The sequence below is a fragment of the Brassica oleracea genome, chromosome C3, assembly GCF_000695525.1.
Source record: "Brassica oleracea var. oleracea cultivar TO1000 chromosome C3, BOL, whole genome shotgun sequence".
In the NCBI taxonomy this organism is placed as follows: domain Eukaryota; kingdom Viridiplantae; phylum Streptophyta; class Magnoliopsida; order Brassicales; family Brassicaceae; genus Brassica; species Brassica oleracea.
The window spans coordinates 16,640,250-16,664,086 of NC_027750.1; the positions used below are offsets into that span (position 1 = coordinate 16,640,250).

General features: G+C 35.2%; 4 protein-coding genes across 5 annotated transcripts; 3 read left to right on the forward strand and 1 right to left on the reverse strand.

Annotated features, from left to right (window-relative positions):
- Positions 1–9,032: 9,032 nt before the first annotated feature.
- LOC106335816 (glucan endo-1,3-beta-glucosidase 14) lies at positions 9,033–11,541 on the forward strand. Its single transcript, XM_013774434.1, has 3 exons — positions 9,033–9,291; positions 9,386–10,416; positions 11,174–11,541. The coding sequence occupies exons 1-3, from the start codon at positions 9,234–9,236 to the stop codon at positions 11,255–11,257; spliced, it is 1,173 nt and encodes a 390-aa protein (XP_013629888.1). The 5' UTR covers positions 9,033–9,233; the 3' UTR covers positions 11,258–11,541.
- Positions 11,542–15,797: 4,256 nt separating this feature from the next.
- Positions 15,798–17,295, forward strand: LOC106328532 (dephospho-CoA kinase). 2 transcript variants are annotated; one of them, XM_013766992.1, is made up of 4 exons: positions 15,798–16,031; positions 16,289–16,406; positions 16,510–16,655; positions 16,751–17,295. In XM_013766992.1, exons 2-4 carry the CDS (start codon positions 16,299–16,301, stop codon positions 17,184–17,186), a joined length of 690 nt encoding a protein of 229 aa, XP_013622446.1. In that variant the 5' UTR covers positions 15,798–16,031; positions 16,289–16,298; the 3' UTR covers positions 17,187–17,295. The 2 variants fall into 2 exon arrangements, with proteins under 2 accessions (XP_013622446.1, XP_013622447.1); XM_013766993.1 differs by having other exon boundaries at positions 15,820–16,036.
- LOC106328533 (probable calcium-binding protein CML48) lies at positions 17,202–18,532 on the reverse strand. The gene is made up of 5 exons (XM_013766994.1): positions 18,111–18,532; positions 17,947–17,993; positions 17,689–17,867; positions 17,587–17,605; positions 17,202–17,487 (listed from the first exon to the last, which is right to left on the reverse strand). The coding sequence occupies exons 1-5, from the start codon at positions 18,424–18,426 to the stop codon at positions 17,377–17,379; spliced, it is 672 nt and encodes a 223-aa protein (XP_013622448.1). The 5' UTR covers positions 18,427–18,532; the 3' UTR covers positions 17,202–17,376.
- Positions 18,533–19,751: 1,219 nt separating this feature from the next.
- LOC106332033 (DNA polymerase epsilon subunit 3-like) lies at positions 19,752–20,848 on the forward strand. The gene is made up of 3 exons (XM_013770488.1): positions 19,752–19,940; positions 20,102–20,220; positions 20,427–20,848. Exons 1-3 carry the CDS (start codon positions 19,768–19,770, stop codon positions 20,717–20,719), a joined length of 585 nt encoding a protein of 194 aa, XP_013625942.1. The 5' UTR covers positions 19,752–19,767; the 3' UTR covers positions 20,720–20,848.
- The last annotated feature ends 2,989 nt before the right edge of the window (positions 20,849–23,837 follow it).

The following is a 23,837-nucleotide window of genomic DNA, read 5'->3' on the forward strand; positions in this document are numbered from 1 at the left end:
AGATGGGGACCAACAGATGAATCACAATGCACAAGATGAAGAATTGGTCGAAATGCCGGTGATCCATATCGGTTTCAGACGGTGAAAGAGATCAAAGTATTCAGAGTGTAACTTTGGAGTGGGATCACGAAACCAATCATGTTTTGATATCAACATGGAAGAAATGTATAATCCAATACAACCATTCGCTGACAGAGTTGAGGGTCATGAATTAATAAAGAGAAAGACCTGGATGAATGATGCTGATGGAAACAAATTCAGGTTAATAAAAGGAGGTAGATCTAGGTGAAGCTAGTGGTCCGGAAGTGGAAAGCGCATGAAAGATGAATCTGCAACAAAAATGCCGGATCAAGATGCAGTGACAAGTGAAGATACTGCGACGGGAAACATGTTGAGAAGCGTTGTGGGCCCTGAACCACCGCTCCCACCATTAGACAAGATGCTGGAACTGTAACATTCCCGAACCGTCCTAGAGATATGGTCGATCAACCGGCCAACAATCAAACAAGAACATGACCGATCGACCGTCCAACACTCAGGGTTGGAGATGAATGAGCCAACCGGCCAACCAACAATCAAACAAGAACATGACTGACCGTACAACCCAACACCATGGTCCGGAAGCGCTACTTGACGGGATAGGGACGATCCGGCCAGAGTCACAAAATTTACTCCACGACCTAGACCAGTTCATCCACTAACTCGTCCCACTGCGTCAAGGAACAAGGCTTTACAACCCGTACCTAGAGTTAGCGTTTCCGTTAGATCGAGGCCTAAGGCTTTTCAACCCGTACCACGACCTAGCGTTGTGTTAGACCGGACTAGTCAAATATCAGAGTACTCATGAAGCGCATATAAAACAATTACTTTTATTGATTTAAGAAATATTTATACATTGAATAATTCAAGACTGGGCCCGGCCTAATGTCAAATCGAGTCAACATAACACAATTCACAATACCGTTTACAAAAGGCATGAAAATCTACACCGGCGGTCCTAACGTCCAACACCAAGCTATCCGATCATCCTTACCTAAAGCGACCTGCAAAAAGGACAACGGAGTTGGATGAGTAATCTAGTATTACTCAGTGAGCTGGCGGCCTCTACCCGCAACCTAGACTCTAACCCAAACAACCCAAAATAACAATCAATCTAGCCCTAGCATGCAATATAAGCTAAGGCTAAGCAAACCGTTACTAAGTTAGACTTGGCCTCCTGCCATGATCTAGCTTCAAGTAACGGGAACCTGCATTAAAACAAGTCAACAACCAATCCCTGGTTAACCATATATACGCTTGAGTTCAGTACTCATGTAGTGTTAGACACTTAGACTATAAAAGTATCATTAACCGGTCGACCAACAATCAGACAAGAACATGATCGACCAACCAATGATACCGCATAGCTTTAATATCCACCACCCTTCACAAGCAATCACTCAAATACATACAGGCCAACGTCAGGCCTACACTAACAAAATACACACCAAGCCTAATCTGGTACATGAGCCAGAATTAGGACTTAATGTCAGAAACCTGCAAGCAAATCAATCAACCACAATCACAATAATAAGACTATGAGTATCTACGACTCGATCCCCGATCCAGCGAATAAGGAGTTTCCTTGAATCCGCTGGATACGAGGCCGAGGAAACACTAATCACCCCTAAAAAAACCTAGTATGGGCGGGTTACGCACATACTGTCGGCACACTCGCACAACACAAACTCAATCTAGAACCTAACCTAAAGATAAAGTTCCAGATCCTAACTAGACTCTTGACTCAACAAGACTAACCAATAGTACCAGTAGTCCGGCCTATATAGCCTAAGACCTTAGTACTAACTACTAAACAACAATATCAATACTAAACAACTCAATCAAACCGTTACCCAGATAGTTCAGCCTCCTGCTATAAAATTATCTTTAAAGATAACGGGAACCTGCACTCAACCAAATCAACACGCAAGAATAGAAAACATGATGCATCCTAGCCCTAGTCCTAGTCAGGTTATTAACCCAGTCTTAATTCCTTTCATCTCAGCTTAGCCCGTGCTAAACTGAGTCCGGTTCCAAAAATAAAAATAACCCTAAGGACTCTACCATTCAATGGCGTGATCAGTCTAATCTATATGCGACTCGATCTACCCTAAATTCCAAGTGGAATTCAAACAAACCAACTCACAGTGTTTTAGGCGAGAAGCAGCTGGTTGATCGGAGAGGACTTATCCAAAACCTAAGGGACGTCTTGACTTGATTGGACTGAACTGATCTCGACTTCGACAGACCTTGGCTTCACCATGAAGAAACTGACAGGCCTCGACAGACTGATTTGGACTCGGACAGAACCTCCTTTAGCTTCTGGACAGTTCTTCGGACTTCCCGGCGGAGTATCGAGCAGAACTTCGACTGATCTGACCCCGTGGAACTGAACTAAATCTGGACATCACCTCCACTTGATCATCAAAGGAACTGAGTTGCCTGGACGGACTCAAATGGACAGAGCTTCCGCGTCACAATCGTAGAGGATCGTCGATTGGACGGAACTGGCCTTCTCAGTGAGAATCGACTACACTCTAAGTCGACCACTTTGTTTCTCTCTCTCTTTCTCTCTGGCCACGTTGACTTGATTCCCATCTGAACGGATCTTCATTTGATTGAACTTCATTTGGACAGAACCTTCCCTAAGCGCTGACTCGAATTCAGTAGAGTACTGACCTCAAAAACTCTTTAAAACTCTCGAAATAGCTCGGAATCACTTGCTTTCTTTTTCTAATTTTCTATCACGTTTTTAAGTTGTTTTGGACAGGTCTGGATCTGAAGAAATGAGCTGGGTTGTGGGATATTTATAAGAGATAGCAACCAATCAGCTTCAGGTTGGTGGCAGCCCGTGTGTCGCTTCGCATGGCTCCGGACGCATGTGCGGCGGCACCTCGTGCTCCACATGTCAGGCTGCATGTCTACGACACATGCAGGACGCCACAACTCCTCCCAAATGTCTGGCTGCATGACTATAATTCATGCAAGGCGCCACAGCAGCACACACATGTCGATCAACATGCTTCGGTTGCATGCGCGAAGACACTTCGTGCTTCTACATGTCAGGCTGCATGTACTGCTTCCATGCACGTTCCATGCACGGCGACAACTCGAGCTTCTGGAGACACTCAGCTTTTTAGATGGTTGACACCACGTTCTGAACCCATGCAACGAGCCACTCGAGCTTCTCGGTCCATTGGCCTGATTTCGGTCCTTCCGGTAAATTTCTGGCCCGCGATTAATCCCGAATATTTTTATGCTCCCGTTCTGATGTTCTGAATATTTTTGATAAACTCCAGACTGCATTATAACCTTGACGGTAATATTTCCCGAGCCTCTGGCTTCTCCGAAAAATATTACAGAATACCGAAATTAGGGTTTCGTCCAATTTTGGGTTTTCCCGTCGTGCTTCGATCCCGTCGTGCTTGATTCCCGTCGTGCTTGATTCCCGTCCTGCTTAATTCCCATGCTGCTTCCAATGTCTTCGAAATAATATTTCGCTGACACGAAGTTCCGCAGAAAACTTCGTACTGAAGAAACGTCGTTCTTCTAAAACGTCGAGTTTCTAAACCGTCGTGCTTCCAAAATTGTTATGCTTCCAAAACATCTATCTCATCAATCTAGGACATCTTCTAACTATGGTCGAACAACTTATTTGACTCATAGTTCACTCACGATCACTTCTTCGCCCACCTCGTACTTTAAAACTTCTCGATCGATCCTTATTGCCCGCGACTCGACCACCACAAAGATTCTCGATCATTCTCTCTTTTTTTTTAACGGGTTTCTACAGGAACTGTCGAGGTTTAGGCAATGACTTGCCAGTTCGACGCCTAAAGGAGATAAATAGAAAATATCTCTCCGACATCATTCGTCTTTCAGAAACCAAGTAGCACAATGACTTTATTCGAGATGTGGGGGAGGGCGGGGGCACAGTTGGGGTTTCTACATTATGTATTGGACTTATTGGTTTCTTAGTTATCTACTGGAAGCACGATGTACAGATTTCCCTTTTAAGGGGGCACAATTGGGGTTTCTACATTATGTATCGGTTCCTCCTATTGTACTTATTGGTTTCTTAGTTATCTACTGGAAGCACGATGTACAGATTTCCCTTTTAAGCCAGTCTAGTAATCTCATCGATTTTAATGTCCTAAGTAATGAATGTTCTTTCTATTTGTCTTTTGTCTATGATATATCATCCAAATCCAGCCATTAGACATCACAAATAGAAAAGGATACAAAGAATAGGGACAAGAAGAAGAAAGCAACCGTGGTTCATTCTTGGAGATTTTAGTGATATCCACGGTAACCAAGAGAAAATTGGAAGGAGAACTCGGCCACAAATCTATTTCCATAATTTCAGAGACTTGGTCCGAAATAGTGACTTCACCGGCTAAAATCTATTGAGAATAGATTTTCCTCGGTTGGTCAAAGAGGTCATCATCATGTGCAGTTCTGCCTTGACAGAACTATGGTAAATAGTAAGCTGTTTGAAGAATTTCATATTTCTGAAACATAGTATTTAGCATTGGTGAGTCTGATCACAGACCTAGGGTGACTTACATCTCCTACGAAAGAGATGAACCAAAATGGATATTCAGATATGACAGTCGTATGAATGGAAAGAAGGGGTTTACAAAATCGAAAACACGGTTGGAAAGGCACTGGACAAGCTCAATTACTAGATATGACTCTGTCTCAACGTCTCTGGAGATGTCGTAGTCAAATCTCTCAGTTGAAAAAGACTAACCGCATTCATCGGGAGAAGGTGTAAATATTCTCAAAAGTCGCTTGGACAATGCTATTGGCTCCAGTCCAGCTTCAATTGAGGAGGAAGTCTTTTGGGAACAAAAAAGTAGGATAACATGGTTGAGATATGGAGACAAAATTACTCAGCACTTTCACGAGATTACTAAAGCAAAGAGAAACAGAAACAACATCACAGCTATTCAAAATCCTGATGGTGTAATACAGAGAGGTAAACAAAACATAGCTAAGGTTGCCTAAGAGTACTTTCAGAAGCTTAACTCATCTGATACTGTGACACCAAATCAGTTTGAAGAAATATTTAGCAGTTTGAAGAAACGAGTTACTGATGATATGACTAAAGATTTAATACGTTTAGTAACACCAGAGAATATCCAGACGGCTATCTTTGATATTATGTGCTCGATGTTTTTTTTGGCTATCTTCTACCACCAATATTGGAATGAATTAAAACCGGAGATCAATGATGAAGTTATAGAGCTTGTTGAGGAAGGTACACTAGATTAATCCCTCAACCCCACTCATCTTTGTCTCATCCCAAAAATTGATCTTCCGACTGGAATGACGGGTTCATGCCCATTGCAGTGCCATATGTTTTTTCCGCAAAAATCGTAAAATTTTGTTTTTCTGTCGAAACCAAAAATCACATTTTCCTGCCAAGCGAAAAATTGCATTTTATTAAGTATTAATGGTAAATTGTAAACTTAAAAATATTGTGTGTATACTAAATTTGTATTGTCTAAATGTTGCGAGAAATAGTTAATCACAAAAATAATATATTGATTAATAAAATTAAATATGTTTTTAATATTTGTAAAAATGGATACTAAACCCAAACCGTAGAAACGTGTAAATGTGTTCTTTCAGGTCTAACTAATAATTATCTTACTTGCATTGAGTTAAAACATGAATATACCGTTTTCCCCGCATAAACATAAAAGAGACATGTTGAATATATTCGATTATTGAGCAAAGGAAAGCACGTGAGCCCGTGAGTGCATGGGATCAGGCGTCGAAGGCGGTAAATAGAGGAAGAGCAGGTGACAGTAACATAGAAAGACGGTGATCGAGAAGTGGCCGTCCCTGAGATCCACGCCTCCTTCGCCATATTGAAAAAATCATTAACAAAGTACTTGAAATTTTGAAGAACTAGCCGACAATGTTTTCAGTAGATGGATCCAGCATGCAAAGACACCATACACGTAAAAAAAATCCGCCAGAGGGTCCACACGTTTGAGTGACGACGCTTCTAGTTTCAAAGAGCCGTGCGTGTGTTATAAACTTAATAGTCTTATAATTAAATTTCAGACGAAATAAAGAATCCTAATAATTTCACATATATGGCTTACGATTTAAAAACAGTTCTTATTGTTTTGTTCGTTTAAATAACTAGTTCTTCACTCGAATCAATTGAGAAACATCGCCCAAATACGCGCCTTTTTTTATTGTTTAACAACCCCTAATCACCAACTTTTTCGTTTATTTTATTTCGATCTTTGACGCAAGTACAACTTGATCAATATATAAAACTGGAAGATATGGTTTGAACGTACGAAACGTGAAAGTTGCTTTTAATTCAAGCCGCCAGTGGTTTTGGAGTATTGACATTAAGACTCGTGGAGGAGAGTTTTAAGTTGACAATCTTTTTTTCCTTTGACAACGATTCTTTTTTCGTCCCTCGCGTGCGTAAAAACCTAAGTTTCCATGTCGGTTTACATCTCCTGATACTTCAGAAACATAAAAATATCTAATGGCACCTAGAATTTGGATTATAAAACAACCACATGGATATTATAACTGCAAAACTGATATATTAATATTAGTGATAAAAGGGGATATATATACTTGTTTGTAATATAAAATATTAGAAAAATATCAACGACGGCGAAACAACAGATATATTACATCCCGTATCTGTGTTTCCAAAATAGAAGTCAAATTATAACGTAATTTGACCCAATTGAAACAATCATTACAAGTGACATTTCGTTGTAGTAATTTAATAATATACATCAATTAAAATATTCAATAAATGGAAGGTAGAACAGCTTGGATTACATTATTTGTATCGACATCAAACCTAAACCTTCCTTGATATACATGTACGAGGTAGAATGGAAGCTAGTAGAATTCGTTATAAGTTGGCTGTAAAGGCCATAAAGTAATGACAACGAGTGGTCGGTAAGATTATACACATGTAGATAATAAATAAACATTTTTTTTGCAGGATAATACATCGATCGAGGTTAGAAATAGTAAATTGGCTACTACATGCCGTTTATATTTGACGATTCCCATTTATGGAAAATTTCTTCAACCTTCATGGTTTTAAAAGAAAACTCTTTTAGTGTTAACAATCGTTTACTTAATAATATGAAACTAGATTTGACCCACGATTTGAAATTGCAAGATTATTTTCTAACAAAATTTATTTTTAATATATTTTTTGTTGAGTTAAGATTTGTTTCCTTATTTAATAAACTAAATTAATTAAAAAATTACTTTAAAATTAAATAAGCAATGTCATGATATTATAAATAAATTAAACACTAATGACATAATCTAATAGAAATTCTAATTTATGAGTATAGATATCAAAGCTGGTCGGAAAAAGGGCGCAATGGAGGCGGAAGGAAAGGGGAGAGAGAAGAACATATATATAGACTATGTTTACTAATGAACAAAATAAAATCAATTTTCTTAAATCTTTTGCAAACATTTAAGATGGCAGATTGTAATAAACATATAGTGGTAATAATCGTCATATGATAATTATTATTTTCGATTTGGGGAAACACTATCTTCAAATATTTTCTTCCAATTTTATAAAGATAGACATTATTATTATCGTCTACCCCTTCATACCTATTAGTTTTATCCATTTTTAATGTTTATACCAATTTGGATTATTTGTTCCGAAAAAATGATATTAAAATCGGCAGTAAGGTAGAAATCCTTGTTTATTACTCCCTCCGTTTTTTATTGTAAGTAGTTTTACTTAAAAACACGAATATTTAGAAAATTGTTATTTAATAGAATATATCATTTAACCAATTAATTCAACCAATTATTAAAAATTTATCATTATTTCATTTGTCACATAATATCCAATAAATGAAAAAAATACATTGAAATATGTAAACTACTTATATTGTGAAACAAACTTTTTTTGTTAAAAATACTTACATTTAGAAACGGAGGAAGTAATAATCTAGCATTTCTTGAAAACTCACAATAATAAATTATTTAGTGGATACAAGAGATGTTCAAAAGCTAGTAAGATGCAAAAGATAAATGTCAACCATGGTTTGAAGAGAATGCAACAACATCGAGGAAATATAATCACTACATACTCCGATGACACCTCAAGCCTTAACTTTGCAGAGCATATATTTAGTCGATGGTTCGTGGACTTCTAAGACACATTTTAGTTGATGTGTGTGTTGAAAGACTTTTCAAAGCGTGAACAACTTTTGGGATTAGAAAATAAAAAGAGACGTGACTCATCTCTGCACATGGAGCTGTAAACAGTAACATGAACTATGCAAAATATGTTTCAATATTCAATATGTCAACATTTTAGAGCATACTGCGATGATATAATTTTATCGATTAAAGACCCAACAACATGACCAATTTTTAACTAATTGAAGGAGTTCGCCGTTCTAAAGAAAAATTTCAAGATTTTAAAATTGTCTACCATCCTTGAACGTTAGACTGCTAATTTATTGGAACCCTTTGGTTGTTGGAACTCTTTTTTTTGGAGTTGTTTTGTGTAACAAACTTTATCAATCAAATTTTAGATGGAAAAAGACTGCTAATTTATTAACTAAGACTACATGCGTTTTTCATATTAGTTTGTTTTTTTGTGGTTGTTTATTCTCATATTACTTTTCAGACCATCTCTTGTTTGATCAGTAGAATAGTTTTTGATGTACAAAAACATTTCAGATATATTGGTAAGAATATATAATTTTGTACTCCATTTTTCTTGATTTAGGAGTTTTTCATTTCACAAATTAAAAACGACTATAATGTTTTACGACATCAATTTTATAGAATAAATATATTAAGGGTCAAAACAATCATATATATTCAGTTTAACAAATATATATATATATATATATATATATATGTATTCATTACAAGAGAAGAAAATATTGAAGGTAATTTATATCAATTTGTTTTTGAAAGGAACACGCATTGATGAGAGAGACGCACAGTGCGAGTTTTTTTTTTTTACGAACGCGGACAACGAGTAAGAAGAACAGTTGGCTCTCTCCCAAGACCACCGTGTTGTACTTGTATTAATACACACGAAAACTATCTCAAAGCAAAAACGCGGAAGAGCTCTTAAACGACATCGTTAAGAGGGAGATTCTTGCTTGGCCTATAGAGAGTTCTTCTTCTCTTTTGCATTAGTCATGGCCACACGCAGTCTCTCTTTCTTCAGAGTTCTTCTCCTCTTTCTCACACTCTCAGGTTATTTCTCCTTCACTTTATTAATCTTTTATAACCTTTTTATCCAAAATATTTTGAATTCGGATTTTATTTTTCAATTTTTCTTACAAATCAGTGAGAAGTAACGGCCAAGGAGTAGGAATCAACTACGGCCAAATCGCAAACAACCTCCCATCTCCGGCGAGAGTTGCAGTTCTCCTTCGATCACTAAACATCACAAGAGTCAAACTCTACGACGCAGATCCAAACGTCCTCTTCTCCTTCTCTAACTCCCAAGTCGATTTCATGATCGGACTAGGCAACGAGTTTCTCCAAAACATGTCGACCGACCCAACCAAAGCTCAGAGTTGGATCCAGCAACGACTCCAACCACACATCTCAAAAACACGTATAACTTCAATCGTTGTCGGAAACGAAATCTTCAAAACCAACGATCATGTCCTAATCTCAAGTCTCTTACCGGCAATGAAAGCGGTTTACTCTGCTCTAGTCAATCTCGGTTTAGAGAAACAAGTAACAGTAACGTCAGCTCATTCACTAGACATGCTTCAGACGTCGTACCCTCCTTCGTCCGGATCATTCAAAGAAGAGTTCATTCCATATCTTCAACCTCTTCTTGATTTTCACTCTCAGATCAAATCTCCTTTCTTGATCAACGCTTACCCTTTCTTTGCTTACAAAGACAGTCCTAAAGAGATTTCTTTAGAGTACGCTCTGTTTCAGCCGAACCAAGGGATGGTTGATTCGAACACGAATCTTCATTACGACAACATGTTGTTCGCTCAAGTCGATGCGCTGTATTCGGCTATTAAAGCGTTGGGACATACAGATGTTGAGGCTCGGATCTCCGAGACGGGATGGCCTTCTAAAGGAGAGGAGAATGAGATCGGAGCTTCGCCGGAGAACGCGGCGCTTTATAATGGGAACTTGTTGCGGTTGGTTCAGGAGAGGAAAGGAACTCCGGCGAAGCCATCTGTTCCGATTGATGTTTACGTTTTTGCTCTGTTCAATGAGAATCTTAAACCGGGTCCGATTTCTGAGAGGAATTATGGATTGTTTTTTCCAGATGGTAAACCGGTTTATAATGTTGGGTTGCAGGGTTATCTCCCTGATATTATCTACAGTTCCAGCGCAACTACTATCAAGGTAAATCCATTTTTATTCAAAAGGTTTCAAATTTCTTTGTCCGGTTTTCAAATCTTGATCTTTTTTTTTTGTTTCTCACAACAACATTTTAAAAATCTTGATTTTTACATGTTCAACAAAAATGAAGCCCTGAATCTTAGAATTTCTTCACTTGTAAAAAAACTTAGTTTTTTCTTGAACTTAAACGTATTTTACGATTTCTGTTATTGCTTAAGAATTTACAATTTTACGTAAATTTGAATTTTATAAAACCAAACATTCAACAAAAAAAACTACATTTACTATGAGTTTATTTTGTGAAATCAGTTTCATATTGGCGGAAGGTTTGCTTTAGATGTATTCTCGAATTAGAAAATTTTAACCAGCAAAAGTACACTTCGTTTTGTAGTTTTGTTATTGTAAAAATTGTAAAGGTTTTAGCCTTTTTTTTCAAAAAAAAAAAAAATTGTAAAGGTTTTACTAAAAGTTTGAGAATGACTATTAAACTTCTATGGTTTTATAAATTATATATTTTATCCCAAAAACTCGTAATCAATTATTTATGACTAATTTTTGCCTTTTTTTAAAAGTGTTTTTTGGCTTATAAATTTTTGTTAGTGGTTTAGTAACTAAGCATAAGAAGTTGTAGAGTCATGATTTTCTTATATGTTATGATTAAAGTCTACGAATATATCTCTTTTTCTTTCTTTTTGACATTAAGAATACATCTACGTGAAAACACAATTGATAATAATGTGGATGTTGAATGATTGTGCAGATCTTGAATGTGTGGAGAGCCGTGATGGGTTTGGCTGTAGCGGGGATGATACTCGATATGGGCGTCAAAATGAAGATGAGATAAGCTTAGCTTGTGTCCTTGTCTGTCCTTATAGGTTTTTATTTACAAGAAAATTATTGTTGTAGTTGTAGGTGCGGTATACAATTCTTTGACATGTGCTGTTACACAATAAAAACAAAATTTCAATCCGTAATTAGAAAATTGTTAAAATAGACAATTTTGTTAATTATGGTAAACAAATTATATGTCAATAAATATACCTCCTGTTAACGCGTACTTAAATAATAGAATAATGAACTGCTAAATTTATCCATTTAGTGATCCAATATAACCAATCAACTTCTATATTCAAATTTACTTTCTAACTTATTTTTTTTTTAACTTTTGAAAAACCAGTTTACGTAAATATACTCTCTCTTTTTTTTAACACCACGTAAATATGCTAAATGTGTTGCAAGGTTACAAGTATTTTTTTTTGGGGTCATACAACTTGCCAACTTGGGTTATCTCCAAAAAAAAAAAAAAAATTCATATGCTAAATGTGTTACAAGGTTATGTGGGTCATACAACTTGGGTTATCTCAAAAAAAAAAAAAAAAAAAAAATTGGGTTAATTCATATGCTAAATGTGTTACAAGGTTATGTGGGTCATACAACTTGGGTTATCTAAAAAAAAAAAAAAAAAAAAACTTGGGTTATCTCCAACTTTCAATCGTGCATGTGAATCTGTTCTTGTAATATAAAAAATGTTCCACACAACTTCATCTATACAAAAGTCCATTGTACCATCAATCATATATTAAGAAAATTGTCAAAAAGTCGGTTTGTTTCTTTCCACAATTCTGTTCATTCCCTCTCCGGCATTTCTACGCAATAGGGGGTCGCAACAGCGTTTTTTGTTCTCAAATATCTAAGTGTCTAAATGTAATTTCCAAGTAAGAGGGTTTTTTGACAAAAAGAATTTCTGTATATATATCTATAATAATAAATGCGACTTTTCTTCCTCTTTATGAAGCCACATCAGCAATGTGCATAAGGCAAATTCAATCACGTGGCATCCCATAGAAAATCAGTTGAAGATTCAAAGACAAAATTTTGTTTTAAAACAGATGAAGGAAAAATAAAATTATTTTGTGACGTAAATTTCATAGAAGATCCAAATGTTCGTGAATATTTTCAAGTAAAGAAAGCACATATTTTACAAAAACGCGGTCACCAGCAACAAAATCAGCAAACTCCTCCTCCATCCACGTCGTTTGGACAATATTTTAACAATTTTTGTGGATCCGGAATTAATTTACCGGAGTATTAAGTTGTTTCAACATGTTTTATTCATTAATATTTAAGTATTAAGTTGTTTCAATATTTAAGTTTAATTTTAATATGTTATCAATATGTAAAATTATGTTAAACTTTTAATAATTAAATTTTAATTAATAGTTTTAATTATCAATATAAAATTTTAGATATCATTCATTAAATAAAAAGTCTGACTTTAAAATAAAATAATTAGTATGTAAACATAAAATAATTAGATATTTTTTTATTTATTTTATTTATAATTATAAAAATTAAAAATTAGTATGTAAACAAAAATCTGTGCATTTATATGTAAAAATTATATTTCTTCATAAACATGTATTTTAGTTATAATAAAAAAAAGTTAAAAGATTATTTTGTAAATAAAAAAATACATCTCTATTATAGATAAATGCTATTTTTTCTCCTAAATATAAAGGAAAAAATAGCAATCTCTATTATAGGGGAAGAAATAGAGGTAGATTGGAATAGATTTTCCTCTATTATAGCATATAGAGACAAATATAAGGATGAGTTGGAGATGCTCTGTATCCTTTTTTTCTCTTCGAGGACAAGGTAGATCTTTTATGGGAGGTATTGATAAACTGAGAGTTTTTATGGCTTTTACAAATAGGAAACTGAGATCAGGTGGTCGCAGAGCAAATGAAATAGAGGTTAGGAAAAGTGGCTAAGAGGATTGAGAAGGATGAAAATACTCTAGCCGAGACAAAGTTTAATATTTAAAAAAAAATGATTGTTGACTATATGAAATATTTGCCATCACATGCCTAACCATACAAACTAAACTAATGTATATCTAGCAACACGAAGTATATATTATGCATGACAACATCTCTCAACTTAATGATGTTATGTAGTTAAGATCACGAGTTTAATTTAATTTATCTAAAAATTAATGTGGATGTCAGAGACTGTTTAATTCTCCCGTTTTTATCAATTAAAATATGATGTACCTGACGTTAATTGAACTAAATATGAAAATTATATAAGATATTATTGAATTTTGAAGTAAATATGAAATTATATAAGATATTATTTAATTTTGTTTTTAAATTATTTTAATCTGTTTTCTTATTAACTCTTTATAAAATTTATGTAATTCGTTTGATTAATTGTGTGAAATATACTTATTTGATCAAATTTTTATTATAAAACTTGTTTCATGTCAATTAACTGACTCTAACATTTATTTGTTTGATATAAAATTAATTAAATTAATGAATTATTTTATTTATATTTTCATAAACAAAAACTTCATTCATTTAAAAATGTATCAAATAAATGTATCAAATAAGTATATATCACACAATTAATCAAACGAATTACTAGAATAATTTCATAAGAAAACATATTAAAATAATTAAAAAAATAAATTACATAATATCACAAAAAACTTTCATATTTAATATAAATAAATAAAATAATTATATATTTTTCAAATACACTAAAATAAAAATGTTAAAACACTAATTATCAAAAAATGTTAAAACATATTGATTTGGTAAATTAGATTTTGATAAAAATATTCTTGCGCTTTTAAAATGTGGATCAAATCTTATTTAGTTAAATTACGGCCTGACATATTTTAATTGATGAAATGAAATATTTAAACAGTCTTTGATATCTACATCAATTTTCTGGATGAACGAAATTAAACTCGTGATGTTAACTACGTAACATCATCAAGTTGAGGGTTGTTATCATGCATAACATATACTTTGCGTAGCTAGATATACATTACTTTAGTTTGTATGGTTAACCATACGATGACCAATACTTTTTGTAGTTATTTTTACTATTTTAAATTATCTCAGTTATGCTAAGTGATGGCGTGTTGATATTTACTATTGGTCACTGTGGCATTTATTTTTTATTTTTAGTGTTCAGACCCGAACATACATACGAGAGGCCTTATCACTTTTCTTTACTTTTAGTGACGTAGAGACTGCTGTTCGTTTCTCCGTCCAGATGAGTCTGGAAATAAGAGTTTTGTTCGTTTAAGTATTAAAAGTACAAATTATGTGGATGGCTCATATGGATGAGTTTTAAAAATTTAGCCTTAATTTTGAAAACCAGCTAGTTAATCCTAATTGAACCATTTAGATGGAAATAATTATGTCAAATTTAGATGGAAATAGTTATGTCAAAATGGTACAAGTTCTGTTATATCCCTAATTAATTGACAAATTACAAACACAACCCTAATATCATTTTATTACTCACGGAAAATGACAAAACTGCAAAAAACGATTTTTTCACCAAAACCACAAAAAACATTTTTCCCCGCCAAAGCTAAAATAGTGTTTTTCTTGCCAAAACTGAAAATTTCATTTTTTTCTACGAAAACCAAAACATCTCGTTTTCCCGCAAAAACCGAAAATCTTGTTTTTCCACAAAAAAACAAAAATCTTGTTTCCCGTCAAAACTAAAAAGTATCGTTTTCATGTTAAAATCAAAAATTGTATTTTCCCACCAAAACCGAAATTTCGCTTTCCACCGCAACAAAAAAAAAATGTTTCCCCACAACCAGAAAATGTTGTTTTCCCGCAAAAACCGAAAAATTTAATTTTCCCACCAAAAAAGAAAATAGCATTTTCCCGTCAAAACTGAAAAATCGCATTTTCCCGCCAAAATCGAAAATCGCGTTTTTCTGTCAAAACCAAAAATCGTATTTCCCCGCAGAAAACAAAAATCGTGTTTTCCCTTAAATACCAAAAATAGTGTTTTCCCGCCAAAACTGAAAATCTTGTTTTCTCGCAAAAACTGGAAAATCTTATTTTCCCGCTAAAACCTGAAAATTCATTTTTCTTGCCAAGACTGGAAAATCTTATTTTCCCGCCAAAATTTGAAAATTCAATTTTCCGACCAACATCAAAAATTGTGTTTTCTACTAAAACCAAAAATATAATTTTCTCGCAAAAAGCAGAAAATCTAATATTAAAATAATTTTATTGTAAATATATTTTAGACTAAATAATTAAAGTTAATATAGTCAAAATTAATATCAAACATATGATTAAATCAAAATATGAGTATATTAGTAATTTGTTTACTGAACTCATGCAGATAAAAATAAAAATTAAAAAACGAACATAAATCCATCTAGATGATCTATCTGTATGATCCAAGATGGATCAGTTGGATGGAGATGATAGATGGTGCAATGAACAGCCGCGTAATGGCTCATTTTTCTTGGGAGATATTGGTGGAGAATTCTATTCTAGTAAAGTTTTGCTACTCTTTTGCCATAAATCACCATAAAATCCCTTAAAATTTTTTTCAAGAAACCTAGCTTTTGTTAAAATTATTGGGCTTGGTTTGAATTGGGGCAGGATAGTTTGTAAACCGGTTAATATCACTTTAGCTTTGCCAATTCAAAATCAATCAAATAACCAATTCTTCAATCATTATCGAAGAGCTTCTCATCACCTTTAGCTTTGTCTATTGATCATCGAAGAGCTTCTAGATCGGGATGATCCTATCACGTCCGAATTACTAAATCTTCGTTCCAATTTGAGGTCAGGTCTACTCTCTGTCTCACTTGTATTGGTTGCGTAACTGGTCGATTGTTGATTTTCGATGCATTGTAGATTAGGTTTTTTGAAACTTCAAATCATGTGTCAGATATTTAACTTTGTAGATAATTTATTGAGCCCTTGGCTTGATGCGAAAATGAGACTCAAATATAAACTGCTCGATTTTGGTACTCTCTAAATATGCTTCGAGTTTTCTATGTATATATCTCATATGCCAGATCAATTTGGTGGTTTCTCAGTGTGGGGAGAATGAGAATAGTGGGTCTAACGGGAGGCATAGCGTCTGGGAAGAGTACAGTCTCCAACCTCTTCAAGGCTAATGGCATTCCTGTTGTTGATGCTGATGTCATTGCTCGAGTAATCTCTCTCTCTCTTGCATTTCTATCTTTTAGTCTTTTAACTTTCTTGGAACTACTGTACGACCATTTAGAGAGCGTGTGTAATTGTGTTGTTTTTGTAGAATGTACTGAAGAAAGGAAGCGGTGGATGGAAGAGAGTAGTTGCAGCTTTTGGGGAGGATATTCTTCTTCCTAGTAGAGAAGTGGATCGGCCAAAGCTTGGTCAGATGGTCTTCTCTTCCGATTCCAAGCGCCAACTTCTAAACAAGTAAGAAACTGAGCGTTTCCCCCTTTCTTTTTTTTATTTGTTTTATTAGGATGGGGTTTTGAAATCCAGTGTTGTGTCTTTCTTCTCTCTGTTAGGTTGATGGCTCCGTACATATCCTCTGGTATCTTTTGGGAGATCCTGAAAGAATGGGCAAAAGGAGCTAAAGTGGTAGTTGTCGATATCCCATTGCTGTTCGAAGCTAAGATGGATAAATGGACTAAACCCATTGTTGTTGTGTGGGTTAGTCAAGATACACAGCTCAATAGACTGATGGAAAGAGATGGACTGAGTGAGGAAGATGCAAGAAACAGAGTGATGGCTCAGATGTCTTTGGATTTGAAAAGAGGCAAAGCTGATATTGTGATTGATAATAATGGCGGTCTCGACGAGCTCCACCAACAGTTTGACAAGGTTTTGTCTGAGATCAGAAGACCATTGACATGGATTGAGTTTTGGCGTTCAAGGCAAGGCGCCTTCTCGATCCTTGGCTTGGTGACTTCTGGACTATTTGTTTGCAAACAACTCAATTAGCTCTTTATCATTTTGTTTTTTTTTTCCTTTCTCTATGGCGCAAAGTTAAACCACTTTTGTTTCTTACTTATAATCATTACAACTTTGATTTATTTCTCTTCCACCACAACTAACAACACTAGCTTACCTAATCACCAGTTTTATTTCAATCTCCTATTCAAGCTGAGATTGTTTAAAGAAACAAAGACGATTAGTCATATGAGGCAATGAACGGAATGACCATCGACATGAAAGCATCGTAAGAGAGAGTTGCGTATCCTGTGTAACCGGGGTCCTTCTCTTTGAACTTCTCAGTCAAACTCTGATAAAATTTACAAAAAAAAAAAAACATGTGTCAAACGATTACAAGCGGCTAGATTAACGGAAATACTTGGGAGCTTTAATAGATCATAGTTCCTACCTTCACAATCATCCCACATCTGCAAATCCAGCAGACAATGATTGTTAATAATCCCAATAAAGAAGCACAGAATCGATGAAAGACATAGAGAAAGAAACTTACTCGAGGAATCTGTCAAAACAGAGGTCGACAGTGTTGCCAGTCCCATCATCAAGCTGAGACAAGATAATAAGCTGGAGAACAGAGGATGGAAGCATGTAACCGAGATGATAGAAAGCGTCTCTGAGCTCTAAAGGATTCATCTTTCCACTCCTATCACTATCGTACCTGTCAAACATGGCCTACAAAACCCCACAATAACAGAGTATCACAACATCTTGAGGCATAGAAATGAGCCTACAAGAGTCTTAATTCACTTACACGCCATTGAGCAAGGCAATTCCACAACTCAGCATACTCCTTAGGACCTGCACAAAGGTAGAAGAAACATGAGATTGATCAGACAACAATCTAAGCTCGGTTCTTGTTTTAAAACCAGTTTCTTCCAAATCAGACAAGAATCAAGAGAACAAAATCAGTTTTACCAAGCCGTAGCAGAGATTCTGCAGGGCTCTTGTAGATGAACAAGAGGAACCTTATCGTTCTGTTACTGATTCCTTCGTATCCAGAAAACGACAACGCATGCCGGAGCTCCGACTCATCGAGGAATCCGCTCCGGTTTCCGCCTGCAGACTCGAAGCTCCTCACGATGTCCGGATGCGTTTCCGGTGAAAACATTCCGGAAGATCCGAGTTGGTTCGTTGGTCGACCGTATGGATACGCGTAAGTGTATCTAGCTTCCTCGTCAAGCTGCTGGCCGAACGATTCTGGAAGCTCCGGTGCTGACGGTGCGTACGCCATTGATGATACGATAAAGATTCTTGGATTCAGAAAAGTTTTGGTTATTGCTTTTGTTTCAAATGTTTAGAGGTTACAGAGGACTGATTCTGATAAGATTATGATTCCACCTCCGATTTCCATTGATTTTTAAAGTGTTCGCATGTTCGATAGAATTTATTATTATTCGATTGGACGGTGAGGATTTATTCAATTAATTCAACGGTAAGATTGAGGGCATGCTCATAAGTCATTAAATCTCTTCTTTTTTTTCCTGGTCAATCCATTTTGGAGTACGTGTAAGAAAACGTACAAAGAGGACAGAACCAGGGATATATTGTACAATTTTTCTAATCAACTCCAAGTGATTACATATCCCTGACTTTGTTCCCGAGCTACCCTGGGTAAAGTTATCACTTACCAGCATAAGCTACATTGTATTGGAAGTTAGAACATATCTAAAAGATAATTTATAAGCTAATGCAAGGATATTATTATTATAGAAAACATATCTTTGATAATAGATTAATAATAGTAGCGCAACTTCAGTACTCCATTCATCATTTTGTAGAAAACATTTACCGTTAAATGGTACGACGCTGAGCCATACAGTTTTGACATATATTATTATAAAGTTTAAATACATAAAATGTATTCGATACAGCTAATGCCATACAGTTCTCTCTATTTCTATTATAATAAATTCACACTTATATAGTATAATTTAGTTACTAGGTCTAAGACATTTTACTTGATATCCAAAGAACTGAACATAATTGAAAAACTGAAACTGGAACTGAATCAAAACTTCAAATACCCAAAAGGTTTTTAAGTTTCTATATCCAAAATATCAGAATCAAATATATATAAATAATAATTATATACATATAAAATAATTAAATATATAAAACTTATTTAAAATATTTACTTAAAATATGTGTAAATATTTTAAAAACGTTTTATATAGAATTATCCAAATTATCTGAATGAATTATGTAGATATTTTTATCCGGATTTCTAAAATAGTCTGTATTAATCAAGATTTTTATCCAAATCATCCGAATCACACAATATTTTATCCGAATCACGTGATATTTTTATCCAAAACCAAATATGAAATCATCTGAACTGATTTTTTTTTTTGAGCAACCATCTGAACTGATTCAAACCCAAAAGATTTGGCGGTTCTTAAATGAATACTAAAATGGTCTAATCAAAATATCTGATACTCAAAATTACCCACAAAATGGACACACCTAATTTTGACGCTCAGATTACATATATGGGCTTTTAGTATTAATGGGCCGAGAAGCTTATTTTATTGGGGTTCTGTTTTGCTATATCAAACGACGGCGAGCTAGGGAGATGACGGAGTCGGAGAAAGTGCTGGTGGACGAGCTGCCGCTAGCTATCGTACGCCGGGTGGTGAAAAATAAGCTTTCAGAATGTTCGCCGGAATATGACGTCAGTATACACAAGGAAGCGATCCTCGCATTCTCCGAGGGTGCCTGGATCTTCATCCACTACCTCTCCGCTACGTACGCCTCAAAACCCTATAATTCTCAGGCTATAGTTAATCTGGGTTATGCAAAATTGTTATAATCTGATTTAATTGATGAGTTTGATCTGACAAATCTTTCGAATTAACAATTAATGTCTGAAATTTTTTAATTTTTTTTAATTTGTGGTGAATCCATAGGGCAAATGATAACTGTAAAGATTCAAGAAGACAAACTATGAAAGCAGAGGATGTGTTTAAGGCAATAGAAGACATGGGTTTTGAGGATTTTTCGGAGCCGCTCAAAGCTTCTCTTGAAGGTCAGTTCTTCTCATGTTTTTTTATTTTGGAAATATGCTTAGGTTTTGATTTAATGTCTAGTGGAGACAAACTGTCATAGAATAGATAGCAGATGGATGCAGTTACATTGTTTTGTCTCCGCCTGAGGTTGTTTGGTAAGGTAGTTAACTTTGATGGACGCTTTTGAGCTTATGCCTCTCTTATATGTAACATTACTGCTTCTCAGATTTTAAGAAGAAGAACGCTGGGAAAAAGGCAGGTGGTGGTGAAGGAGCGGCATCATCGTCGAAGCCCAAAGAGACGGGAAAGAGGAAACAGGAAGGAGCATCAATGCAAAAGGGTGTGAGGAAAAGCAAAAGTGATGAAGGAGATAAGAAGAATGATGAGAGCGACAACACAGAAGAGAATGTGAATGATGAGGATGATGGTACTGAAGAGAATGGGAATGGAGAGGAGGATGATGAAGAGGGGAATGAGGAAAACATGGAAGAAGAATTTGGGAGTGGTGAACATGATTAGAAGGAGAGTGGCGAAGAGAAAGAGGCTGATAATAAGGAAGAAGATGAGTGAACCCGCTCCTTTCATATATTTTTGCAAAGAATATCTTTTCAGATTTATATTCTCATTATAATGATACTAGATTAGCTCGAGGAGCAGAGCAGTGGTTGTGGACATGAGCATATCGTAGGCACATGTAGAATTGTTTTGCCCTTTGACTCTGCTGTCAATAGATATGTTAGTGAAAGCTCAGAGAATGGAAGATTTGTACAAGATGACCAGAACTAGAGTAACAAATGATTGCCTAATGCAGATATTCAACAACAACAAAACAGAAAAAGCTAAAGGGGTAATCCATTCGTTGCTCTTTGCTTCATGTATTCAGCGACGCTCAGTGAAAAGTCGTCAAGGAAAGATACAAAACCCATGGCGCTAGCAAAACCAATACCGTCCACGTCTTGTTTTTCAATAAGATAGTTCTCAAAGGCAGTAGCATCGTTTTTTCCTCTGATAAACATTAGTTATGCTATGATTCTTCTTTCTTGCTTCTTCCTCAATAAACGTGTTCAGACAAAAAAAGGTTTTTCATATAAATATGAACCTGTTTTCAATGCCTCAAAAGTGACGGGTCAGTTGTTGATGAGTAGAAGCCTATCAAAGTGGTTATGCATCAAGCCAAAGTAGCGGCCTACCACTTATATCTCAGTAACCTAGGTTCGAACCATAAACTTAACATTTTTTCACACTTTTTTAAAGTGGAACCCACAAAACGCTGATGTGGTGCTGAGGAGTGAGCAAAAACTCATCTATTATAATACATATTTATATTTTATATAAGATATAAAATTTTAAATATATAATAAAATTGAATTAAAATTTGTTCCTCAATTAATTTCAAGTATTTTTGATGTCTACCCAATCTTATCAACTATCAAGGTTCGTTTCGTTGTAAGATGAGCTTGTCAAACCAATGTGTCTGCAATTACATGAGTGAGGTATATGATAACGGTTACCATATGAATATAAAATTGGTTCACTTGACTAAGCTATCAAAACGGTTTTGGGCTTAGAGACATAGGTTGGATAAGACATAAGATGTCATCTGACAACCAAGAATTATATTGGATATGATTAGCAAAGTGTTGCTTACCTAAATAGCTAAACATTCGGGCGATGAGCCAAAACTCACTCGGGTTCTAGTGAAATATGGATCTTGGATTATTATATTCATTTGAGGAAAACGTTTTGAATATAATATGAGTTTTCTTAATTGTTGAGATTTCTCTAATTTTTAAACATCATATTAATATTTGTTATTCTTCTATTCTAGCAATGTTAACTTCTCACAACCCATTTTCATTCCAATATGCCCTTAAGAAGGACAAATTGAATGGATCAAATTTCCTCCAATGGTATCGAAACCCGAGAATTGTTCTCAAACAAGAGTGTAAAACTTTAAAGGAAAGGATAAGCCAAGCTGGATTGCGAATCCTAGCCAGCTTGATCCTTCTCCTAAGCTTAAACCCTACTTGGAAGATCTGAAAAAGAAAAAGACTTTTGAAACATCGTCTAGAGGTATTTATGTTATAGAAGTAAATGCTACTACTTCTGGCTCTACTTCTTGGGTACTGGATACCGGTTGTGGTGCTCATATTTGTACGAATATGAATGGCCTAAGCAACCGTAGAATTTTGGAGAAAGGACAAATGGACCTACGTGTGGGAAATGGAGCAAGAGTTGTTGCATTAGCCGTGGGAACATTTCATTTGTCCTTACTACCTTCAGACTTGGTTTTAGAATTTAAGAATTGCTACTATGTACCTGCTATATGTAGGAATATTATTTCCATTCCTTGTTTGGATTTGGAAGGATTTCATTTTTCGATCAAAAACAAGTGTTGTTCCCTTGATCGTAATGATATATTTTATGGTAGTGGTCCATTAGAGAATGGACTTTATATTCTAGACCAAAGCATGCATGTCTATAATATCAGTACCAAAAGATTCAAGTCTAACGACATGAATCAAACTTTTCTTTGGTATTGTCGTTTGGGCCACATAAATAAGAAACACATTCAAAAGCTTAATAGTGATGGACTTTTGAGCTCATTTGATTATGAATCATATGAAAAATGTGAATCTTATTTACTGGGTAAAATGGCTAAGGCTCCTTTTACTGGACACGGTGAAAGAGTCAAAGACTTATTGGAACTTATACATACTGATGTATGCAGACCAATGAGTATAAATGCTAGAGGAAATTATCAGTACATCATTACATTTACTGACGACTTCAGTAGATACGGTTATGTTTATTTAATGAAACATAAGTTTGAATCTTTTGAAAAGTTCAAAGAATATCAGAATGAAGTACAAAATCAGTTTGACAAGAAAATAAAAGTTCTTCGATCTGATCGAGGTGCAGAATATTTGAGTCAAGCGTTTAATGATCATCTAAGAGAATATGGAATTGTTTCACAAGTCACTCCTCCAAAAACACCACAATGGAATGGTGTGTCCGAAAGGAGAAATCGAACTTTATTAGATATGGTTCGGTCTATGATGAGTCATACAGATCTTCCACCATCCTTTTGGAGATACGCTCTAGAAACGTCTGCGTTTACGCTAAATAGATGTCCATAAAAATTAGTTGAGAAGACACCATATGAGATGTGGACTCGAAAGGTTTCAAATCTGTCTTTTCTGAAAACTTGAGGTTCTAATGCTTATGTCAAACGTATGTTTACTGATATGCTTGGACCTAAATCTGATGAATGCTACTTCATTGGTTGTCCTAACGAAACCAAAGGTTATTACTTTTACTACCCCACCGAGAACAAAGTGTTTGTTGCTCATAGTGGTGTTTTTCTTGAGAGAAATTTTCTTTCTGAGAAGAACAGTGGGAGTAAAGTACAACTCGAAGAAGTTCGAGAAACACAGAAGATGGTTTGATCATCTTAGGAAGATGATCAATTAGATTTACGAAGAGTCGTAGAATCTACACATGTGGAACCTGAAGTGCGTAGGTCCGAAAGGACGCGTCACGAACCTGATAGATCTGAGGTTTGGGTGACATATCATCATGATCTATTGATAATAGAGAGTGATGAACCTACGTCCTTTGAGGAAGCTATGATGGG

What these genes read in the sequence shown, in the direction of transcription:
- LOC106335816 (XM_013774434.1), top strand. Translation starts at nt 9,234, where the DNA reads ATGGCCACACGCAGTCTCTCTTTCTTCAGAGTTCTTCTCCTCTTTCTC. An exon ending in CCTCTTTCTCACACTCTCAG is followed by an intron (nt 9,292 to 9,385) that starts GTTATTTCTCCT and finishes CTTACAAATCAG; the next exon opens with TGAGAAGTAACGGCCAAGGA. An exon ending in CCAGCGCAACTACTATCAAG is followed by an intron (nt 10,417 to 11,173) that starts GTAAATCCATTT and finishes ATGATTGTGCAG; the next exon opens with ATCTTGAATGTGTGGAGAGC.
- LOC106328532 (XM_013766992.1), top strand. Translation starts at nt 16,299, where the DNA reads ATGAGAATAGTGGGTCTAACGGGAGGCATAGCGTCTGGGAAGAGTACA. An exon ending in ATGCTGATGTCATTGCTCGA is followed by an intron (nt 16,407 to 16,509) that starts GTAATCTCTCTC and finishes TTGTTTTTGTAG; the next exon opens with AATGTACTGAAGAAAGGAAG. An exon ending in AAGCGCCAACTTCTAAACAA is followed by an intron (nt 16,656 to 16,750) that starts GTAAGAAACTGA and finishes TCTCTCTGTTAG; the next exon opens with GTTGATGGCTCCGTACATAT.
- LOC106328533 (XM_013766994.1), bottom strand. Translation starts at nt 18,426, where the DNA reads ATGGCGTACGCACCGTCAGCACCGGAGCTTCCAGAATCGTTCGGCCAG. An exon ending in AGAATCTCTGCTACGGCTTG is followed by an intron (nt 17,994 to 18,110) that starts GTAAAACTGATT and finishes ACCTTTGTGCAG; the next exon opens with GTCCTAAGGAGTATGCTGAG. An exon ending in ATTGCCTTGCTCAATGGCGT is followed by an intron (nt 17,868 to 17,946) that starts GTAAGTGAATTA and finishes GGGGTTTTGTAG; the next exon opens with GCCATGTTTGACAGGTACGA.
- LOC106332033 (XM_013770488.1), top strand. Translation starts at nt 19,768, where the DNA reads ATGACGGAGTCGGAGAAAGTGCTGGTGGACGAGCTGCCGCTAGCTATC. An exon ending in ATCCACTACCTCTCCGCTAC is followed by an intron (nt 19,941 to 20,101) that starts GTACGCCTCAAA and finishes GTGAATCCATAG; the next exon opens with GGCAAATGATAACTGTAAAG. An exon ending in GCTCAAAGCTTCTCTTGAAG is followed by an intron (nt 20,221 to 20,426) that starts GTCAGTTCTTCT and finishes ACTGCTTCTCAG; the next exon opens with ATTTTAAGAAGAAGAACGCT.